This window comes from Phragmites australis, chromosome 6, assembly GCF_958298935.1.
Source record: "Phragmites australis chromosome 6, lpPhrAust1.1, whole genome shotgun sequence".
Classification (NCBI taxonomy): Eukaryota; Viridiplantae; Streptophyta; class Magnoliopsida; order Poales; family Poaceae; genus Phragmites; species Phragmites australis.
This window is the reverse complement of record NC_084926.1, coordinates 39,875,556-39,884,538: the sequence shown is the minus strand read 5'-3', so window position 1 is coordinate 39,884,538 and position 8,983 is coordinate 39,875,556. Positions and strand designations below refer to the sequence as shown.

General features: G+C 48.5%; 1 protein-coding gene across 3 annotated transcripts; it reads right to left on the bottom strand.

Annotated features, from left to right (window-relative positions):
• Window positions 1-1,102: 1,102 nt before the first annotated feature.
• LOC133922431 (uncharacterized) lies at window positions 1,103-4,230 on the bottom strand. Of its 3 annotated transcripts, XR_009910463.1 has the most exons (3): window positions 3,437-4,230; window positions 3,234-3,338; window positions 1,103-1,491 (listed from the first exon to the last, which is right to left on the bottom strand). XR_009910463.1 is itself a non-coding variant. In XM_062367769.1 (2 exons), exon 1 carries the CDS (start codon window positions 4,134-4,136, stop codon window positions 3,438-3,440), a length of 699 nt encoding a protein of 232 aa, XP_062223753.1. In that variant the 5' UTR covers window positions 4,137-4,229; the 3' UTR covers window positions 1,103-1,491; window position 3,437. The 3 variants fall into 3 exon arrangements, 2 of the variants coding, with proteins under 2 accessions (XP_062223753.1, XP_062223752.1); XM_062367769.1 differs by lacking the exon at window positions 3,234-3,338 and having other exon boundaries at window positions 3,437-4,229; XM_062367768.1 differs by lacking the exon at window positions 1,103-1,491 and having other exon boundaries at window positions 2,402-3,338.
• Between the last annotated feature and the right edge of the window lie 4,753 nt (window positions 4,231-8,983).

Below are 8,983 nucleotides of genomic sequence, written 5' to 3'. Positions count from 1 at the left end.
CGTGTGGCACCCACAGGTGTAAAATAAGATACAAACCCGACCTGATGGTCCCGCGTGATGGTTTCTATACTTCAACCTGCCCTATCAGACCTAAAATCCGTAGAGTCCTGATCCAATCTGACCCACCGCCACCTTAGTGACGCGTTGGTCACATAATGGCGTTCAAGTGACGAGTTTCCGTGGAACGCCGCCAGACGTAGACCATAGCGAGCAAACAGAGACGCGATGCCAAAGCGTGTCGTAGTCCACGAGACACAGCGCTGCAGAATTCGTTTGACTTGCGACTTCACTTCACAGTTCACAACCCTCATATCATACTGCACCAGGCTACAAGCCCAACAGAAGGATCCCTGGTGATACCGGGCTACCGGTGATCGTCTCCCATGTTAAGACCATAAGAACTGCCTAGCCTCACGGTGCATCTCTGTCAACGAGCTCGAGTGAGCACATCGCTTCAAATTTAAGTTGGATAGAATTTTGAGCCAACCTCGATTTGAATTAAAGATCTGTCCAGGCCTATAAGCAGACTTAAGCTTGGTTTATTAGGATCTTGAGCCGAACTCAAATTTGGCTAGAGCAAGTCGACTTCAAGTAGCTCACGAAACTTGAATTTTTTTTAGCTCTATTTATGAGCTAAATATATGCATATAATCATATGACTTTAAGGTTGGATGATTGAACTTTAAGTTAGATGATGAAATTAAAAAAATAAATTTAGCAAAAATGAATGAACACCGGCTTTACTCGCCGAAAAGCAGTTAGAGTTAGCCAAGCTTTTGACAAGCTATTCGAGCTCGATAGGCTCGCAAACTAATGACTAACTTAAACTTGGTTTGTTATAGTCTAAAACGAAGCTTGAATCAAGCTATAACAAATCAAGTTCAAATAACTCACGAGGCTCGAGCTTTTTTGACAACTCTACATCTGATTCCATGTCCAGACCGTCAGGTGCACGAGGGAACCAAGGGCAACATGAACCAAAGGAAACCGTTCTCGCAGGGAAGCAGGATGACTCGAAGAGGATCAAATCAAAGCCCAAACTTGCACCTTTTTCTGCACCCAGATGACAATGGCGGCGCGCAAAATCACATACTCCAATAGATATGTAAGGGCTACTGGTTTATAAAGAAATTGCATATTCCAAAAGAAATGTAAGGCCTTACTGCAAACTGTAAGACCGAGGGAAAACAGATAATCCACTGGTTAATAAAGAACTGCCTACAAAAGCATCCGTTATTACCATGCGCAAAACTCTTGTCAGCTCAACAAATGTAGACAGGCCTGGGTGCAGTAGCTGTGTTGTAGAAACATCTTACATTTTGCAACAATCACCTTTGCATAGCACATTCCTTCATGTCTTCACCATCAATATTGTTGTTCTGGACATCCAGATACCCCGGCGCATGTACCTCCAATGAATCTCAATGGTGTAGATTAGGGTGCAGGTTCCCCTAGGGGCACATCTGTTTTTCCCCCAAGACAGTGCATATCCTGGTTTGAGCCCTCGCAACAGTGAGGATACAGATCACAGCGAATAAAACTACCATGTCATTATGCCAGGTCAAGTTTGTCAATTGACATGACACTAAAAGAATCTGAGAACTAATAAGATTTCTCCAGGAAAATATATTCTGTACTCATATTGTCTCTAGGACGAAAAAAATAGATGAATGGATAGCATGATTTCCACCAATATAGATTAAATAAACACTCTCTCATAGATTAAAACAGTCACAAGTTTCAGCTGGACATATAAATAAACGTATCATAGACTTACCAATGCAATTGTTTGGGTGATTGATAACCTAGGCAAGATATCAATTTGTTGGCAGGCCAGTGATACTTGACTTGAAAGACTTATCTGTCATCTCATTCTACTTGTCACTGAGATACAGTTCTGACCCTACAGTACCTTTTTTGGCACTCCATCCTTTTAGGTGTTGTATTGTGGCATTGTTTATTCGTTTTCTTCTAGTTTTCTTTTTCTTTTTGATCTCTCTTGTGACTTATCTTTTGGAAAGGGAATTCTTATTGAGATCATTAAACTTCCTCAAGATAAGATGTTTTGATATACAATGATGAGATTCGGTGTGCTCCTCTTTTATAGTGTATCTAATCAGGGGCTACTGATAGACCAATAGTGTAAAAAAAATGTGTATCACAAATCATCTCTCTGTTGAGTGGTAGACTATCCAAAAACAAAATACAAAAGAACGGAAACAATGTATAAAAGGAGCATCCAATGCTGCTAACAGATACCTTTAGACTCTATGCGATTATTTCATTCACTAGTAGAGTCTAGACAAGCATTCAGGAAAAAAAAGTATTGGTTTCCCTAAAAAATATGGGGAAAATGTAAATAGAGATATTTAAGCTAAATTATTACCAGCAGAGTCAACAATTGAGCCACTCATATTTTCATTCAACTAAAATGCAAATTCATTAATCTACAACATGAACCAACATAAGTAACATATTCAAGGTAAGCGATTACAGCAGGACCACATAACACATCACATTTACCACTTCAAGGGCGTCGTTCATTCCACCCCAATATGCAACATAAGTTAAATGCTCATCCAGAAGAAAGATATTATATTTCACCATAGTAGGATAACAGCAACATCCCTTCACCATAGTATCTAATTCTATGCATATTTATTTTTATTCTTAAGAGTACAGACGGAGGACTAGTTGTCCTTGTTCTTGGGGGCCTTCTCGATAGGGTGAATCCAACATGAATCTGAACTCGGTTACCCTATCATATAGCTGAAGCAAGTCTTAACAAAACTCTCCTAAAAAAAACCTTGGTTTTTTGGAAGGTTGGACTAAAACTGTAGCACCACAATCCTCCAAAAGCTAACGACATTTTTCACAGCATCATGGATAAGAGGGTCTTGAAAGCGTGTGGAGGGACTCTCTTACCCATGATAGCGTGAAAAATGTTGTGAGCTTTCAAAGGCTTGACGCGGAACAGTTTTGATTCCCACATTCGAACAAACCAAGCGACAAGCGTTGATCATTCTATCTAGGAGAGAGCTATTAAGTCTTGCTTCAACTACATGAAGCAAGAGCAACTGAGTTCGGATCCATGCTGGGTTCACCAGATGCGAAGGCGGTTAGCGCTCCCAAGAACAAAGCCAATTAGAACTAGGTACTGTGGCAAAGTGATGTTGCTAGTGTCATGCTATGGTGAAATATAGTGTCTTTGTTATTCTTTATAAGCAACGCACCTGTAGTTAAGACTTAATACTGACTATGGTGAAACATAGTCTTTGTTATGGCACGTTTGCTAGTTTGTAGCAAAAATGACGCCTTTTTTTTTTCTTTTTTGCTTCCTGCACATAATTATGTGATAGTCTAAGTCTAAGATGTGATCAACAGTATCTTACAGGCAGCAGCTCAAAACAAGAATTGAGGTTACAAGTTTGCTTACATCAGTCACTTTCATTGCCCTCCTCGCCCCCGTCTACCCGACGGAGACCGTCCAGCGCAACTGCGAGCTTTGGGTCGATGGATGCCGCGGTCTTGAAGGCGTCCCGGGCCTCAGCGGCGAGACCCTTCCTCTCGTAGCACTCGCCGAGCAGCGCGTGGGCGCGGGCGTTCTCGGGGCTGAGGAGAACGGCCTCCGCGAGATCGGCTGCGGCCTGGTCGAGCCGGCGGCGGCGGTGGAGCGCGAGGGCGATCTCGGCGCGCTTGGCGAGCGCGTCCCCTCGCTCGCGCGGCTCTAGCGACCGGGCGAGCGGCGGCGCGAGGGCTGCGTCGAGGGTGCGCAGGGCCGGGAGGCGGTGGCCCTGGAGGTCGAGGGCTAGGGCCTTGAGGATGAGCGGCGCGGCGTCGCGGGGGTCGAGGGCGATGGCGCGGTCGGCCTCTGCGACGGCCGCGCGAGCGAGCGGGCCAGGGGGCTTGGGCGCCGCAGCACGCGCGCGGGCGAGGAGCTGGGCGCCCTGCGCGAAGTGCCGGCGCGACTGGGCAGCGGCGGAGCCGCCGCCGCCGCCGGAGCGGCGGAGGCGGAGGGCGACGCGGCGGGGGAGGGAGTGGAGCGCGACGAGCATGCCCGCGGCGAGGAGGAAGAGGAGGCACTGAACGACGGCCTCCGGCCAGGTGCCGGCGGCGCCCAGAGCCAAGGCGGACATACTTGGGTGTGGCTTGGACTCCGCGTCTCCGCGTGCTTGGCAGTAACAGGGGTCGTCCTGCGGTCCGATCTAGGTTGGCTTGGTGGAATGGGTTGGAACTTGGAAGGTCCAGCTTGATTGGTTTTCCAAGAGTAATTTTTTGTGGAAAAATTCTATTTTAGCTCCTTTAACTATTGTCTATGTCTGATTTTTTTCAATGAATCGAGAAATCAGATATGAAAGCTCCCACACAATTGAAGTTGTTTGTTTTTCCTCCTTCGGGCAGTTTGGATAGTGGTTTTGTCCTATGTTGTGACAATTTAGCTTCGACCAGGTCAAAAGACGCTGAGGTTGCACAGCGGATCCCACGTGTCAACCAAACAGAGAGAGGGGCATCGAGGGAGAGAGAGAGAGAGGTGGCTCGGCATAGCGTGTTCGCTAGAGTTTGGCCAGAACCAACCAAACGGCACAAAAGCTCGGCGTGGAGAGCGAAAAGAGGGTCCATGGGATGCAGTGAAGCTCGTCTGTGGTTCGGCTTTGCTTGGGGGTGCACTAGGGCGGCTGACGGTGGAGAGGAAAGGCAACAGAGGAGGCGGGTTGATGGTGGCCTCGCACGGGCATGGGCTCGTACGGAGGAGGCGGTCGGCCACGAATCCCTCGTGGTACCCAGCCGCTACTGTGCGCGCCTAAGGAGGTGGGGTCCAAGTCATCGTACGCTGGTTATAACGGCAGCGAGAGCTCTCCAGAGTTGGTGGCGATGACTTGGGGCTAAACAAGAGGTGCGGGAGGGTGTTGTGAGGTGCGACTAGTGCTCCGGTGGTGTTGCCTTGGCCGGTACAGCTTCGTTGGCGGCCAGCAATGATGGAGAAGGGTGGCGGAGGAGGTGCTCTCGATGAGGGCCTCGCATGGGCACGGATAGGGAGAGATAGGGCCTGAGAAAGAGTGTTGGGGGCACAGTGATGCTCGCCATGGGCTCGGATCGGACGGGGAGGTCTTGTAGCGATGAGCAGGATAGGGCGGCAGCCATAGCGGCTTGGTAAGGAGGCGGTTGCGTCTACGGAGAGAGAGAGGTAAAGGAGGGGCCAGGGAGGTAGAGTAGGAGCAGGCGGTGCTCATTGTGGGCTCAGATAGGATGGATGGCGTCTGGAGCTGGAGATTGACGGCGGCGGCAGTGGTGCTCTGTTTTTGGGAAAAACCGAGGGTTCGCACCTTGCTTCTCTGAGTTCGGCGGCAAGCTCACCGCATCGATCTCCATCCTTAGTGAGCCCCAGTTCGAGCTGACCTGGATGGCACGCTGATGTGCGGCTGGAGCTTTTTCCCATACTTCTGTGGCGTGCTTCGCGCACATGGTGTTTGAGATCGACAATGTACTGCGACTGCTGCTGCTCTACTACCTCATGTCTGGAACGGCTGGCATCCAGGTGCTCATCTTCACGTCCATGGCCGGTGTTAGGATCACCAACATCGAGGTCGTGGCGCACGTCGTATTGCCCAAGTTCTATGGCTCCGACCTCTACCCGGAGTCGTGGCACGTGTTCTCGACATGCGGGGGCCGGTGCGCGCTCACCGTGAACCTGAGGATCATCATCGAGGCATTCCTCAAGGAGTACATCGGAACGGACATCGTCATCGGCACGGAGCTCGTGGTATGGCATGGCCGGGTGATGGGGCTCGTCAGCTCCCCCGGCGTGCTCATCGATGAGAACAAGGTAGACACACTCTGGTGTGCATGCCAGCCGTCTTTTTTTTAGAGAGAGAAAAGAGGGAAGAAGAAGAAGAGATGAGATGTCATATGACATGTGGGGACCATTGCCACGTACGATAAAATCACCATCAAAACCAGTTAAGGAGGTAAATTGAATCAGTATGAATAGTTGGAGGATGTGAGATATCTAGTTTTGCGATTCGAATGGGACAAACAGACTCGAGCAATAGTTGAAGGAGGCAATATGGACTTTTTCCTTTTCTAGGACAATCATGACACACGTTACAATTTTTGGCACTCCCACGCTAACCTAGCGGCGGCGGCGCCTCTGCCCCTTCCCTAGTCCGGTTGTCCTCCACCGCACGCAGTTAGAGGCGTTCCCACCACCTCGCTGTTCTGCTCACGCATCCACCCCACTGTCGGTCCAGCCTGTGGCCATGCGATTTCTCTCTAAGCCCGAAAATGAAGAAATTCTGCTAGAATCAAACCCACCTCCGCTACCTCCGTCGATTGAGATCGTCCATGTTTTTAGGCGACTCAACAGTAGGAGGTGTGAAATTTTAAGAACATTGATTGATGTTACTAAGATCATATAACAATTTATTTTATGGTTTTGTTGTCTGTAGTCTAGTCTTTCTTTGGAATCAACTGTAACTCTCAAGGACTACACTCTCATGTGACTATACGCCATTATGGTAGCATGTTTTTCATGTCTCACCATGGAAAGGAGGCAAGCAAGTAACACTAGCCCCCTCCTCCAGCATCACTCTAAATGTCGCCCTCCCTTCTTTCCCTCTCTATTTATCTTGTTAGATCTAGAAACTTTTGCTTGTGTACACGTGCATTTCCCTCTATCTTGACTCCTAAACCTTTTTGGCTGCTGGCATTAGAGGTGAAACCCGCAACCAAGCATGCCAATATCCTCCTTTCACCCAATCTTGTCCATTTTCTTTCCTCACATCTAGAACTTCTGTTGTTGTTTTGCTACCTTCTCCGACAGTTGTTGCTCTCACCAGCTGGTGGTAAGTGATGGGCTCTCTTGTAGTCACCCTTTCTCATTTTCTCAATCTAGCCACTCTTTCCATACTCTATATTAGTCATTGTCATTGTAGTCCGGTGTGGGACCTCTCCTAGGTTCCTTTTTTTTTTTTTGAAACCCAAACCTGCAAGAGAGCTGTCAATTATGTATTAAAAAGGAGAAGGACCCGACGGACCAAAAGTGTAATAAAATAAAAGGAGCAAAAGGGACTTCTCCACCCCCAGTCATAGTTGAGGTCTCCAAAACACCCGAAAGGGGAGAGTGGGCTAATCTCTCGCCACAAAGCACTCTAAGTGGTGCGCCCCCGCAAATGCCTCGATACTCGTCTTGTCAAGCACAATGCTCAGGATTTCCGCTGCCGGCTTATCTTTTCTATCGAAGGTGTGTCTGTTCCGTTCCTTCCAAATCTCCCAAGAGACAAGCATAGCCAGCGACCTCAAGGCTTTCCGAGACGAAGGGATGCAGTGGGTTATGGCGATCCACTAGTCTGAAATGGAGTGACTCTGCGGTCATGCCTTAGGGTGGATGGCTGGCTACCTTAGCTTCCTTCCTAGACCCTGCCAGACTCTCCTAGTAAAGGAGCATTCCTCTACCAAGTGGAGACAAGACTCAGGAGAGTGTTTGCACAAAGTGCAAATAGGATTGCAAGGTCAAGCCCTATGGGTGAGACGATCCGCGGTCCAAAGCCTATCTTGATTGGACAACCAGGCGAAAAATATGCACTTCAGCAGCGTCCACGCCTTCTAAATGAGCATGCTGAATCTTGTGCAAATGAACCCCTTGAACATGATGGAATATGCGGAACTCGCAGAATAGGCGCCTTGGCTTGAGAATTTCCAAACAATGGAGTAATGGACTCCGGGTTGAAGGTTCACTTCCCGTGTAGCGCTACAAAGCCAAATGAATTGAAGGATGTGCTCTCGTAAGACATGTCGAAGGGAGGCCATGTTAGTAATCCACATCATGTGGGTCATCACTTCCTTTAGGGAGCACCGTTTGGCTGTAGAAATCGCGAAAAGAAGTGGTGCATGATCCTTTGGCCTGTGTCCCATAGCCCAAGAGGAGTGCCAAAAGGAAATTCTCGTACCGCTTCCAATGGTAATAGAGGTGGCAGCCACAAAGAGAAGATGGTCTAAGTTGTCACATGGCATATGAGCATCGACCCAAGCCTCCTGCATCACCCCCATTCCTACCAAAGCTAGCGGCGCCTAAGCGCCCTACTGAAGAACTTGAGGTCGAGAACTCCAAGGTCTCCAAGAGCTAGTGGCTTGCATATTTTTTCCCATGCCACCTTGCATTTGCCTCCCGTGATGGGCTTGCATCCTATCCAAATGAATTGCCCCCTTACGTTGTTGATCTAGCGCAAGATTGGGTTTTGATCATCGATAGGAAGTAGATGGGCAGGGAGGTCATCACAACTTTTACAAGCTAAGGTGACCTGAAGGTGTCATGTTTTCCCCTTTCCAAGAAGACATCTTCTCGATGACCTTGTCGACCATCGGTTGCAGCACCAATGCCTTCAGCTATCCGATAGTGAGGAGCAGTTCGAGATAGGTGATAGGAAAGTTGGAGATGACCACCAACAGGTCCGACAGAATCACGTTCAGGTCCAAAGCCTAGCATCGATAGGAGTGACTGACGTTCTGCTGAAGTTGGTTTGCAGGCCAGAGGCCTGCCCAATGGAGTGAAGGATTTCTACCAGCATCGCCACATCATGGGTCGTTGCTAAGATGAATACCACCCTGTCATCGGTGTACATTGAAACCTGCATCCTATCATCATTGAAATTCTCGACTAAACGTCCAAGGAACCCCATTAGGGAAGCGAAGGTGAGAAGACGTTGGAGGGGGTCAATGACAAGCGTAAACAACATGAATGACAACGGATCACCCTGCCTCAACCCCTTTTCCATGAGCGATAGGTGGCCTAGGAATTCCATTGAGAGAGACCCGCGAAGTGGAGGTCGCTAGAAGAATCAAGATAAGATCTCTCCATTTCTACGGGAAGCCCAAGTTGGTGAGGAGATCAAGCAAATAGTCTCACTGAACAAAATCAAATGCTTTTGAGATATCCAGCTTAAAGAGAAAGCTTAAAGAGAAGGGTCAGGGTGTGGCTCTTGTGGAG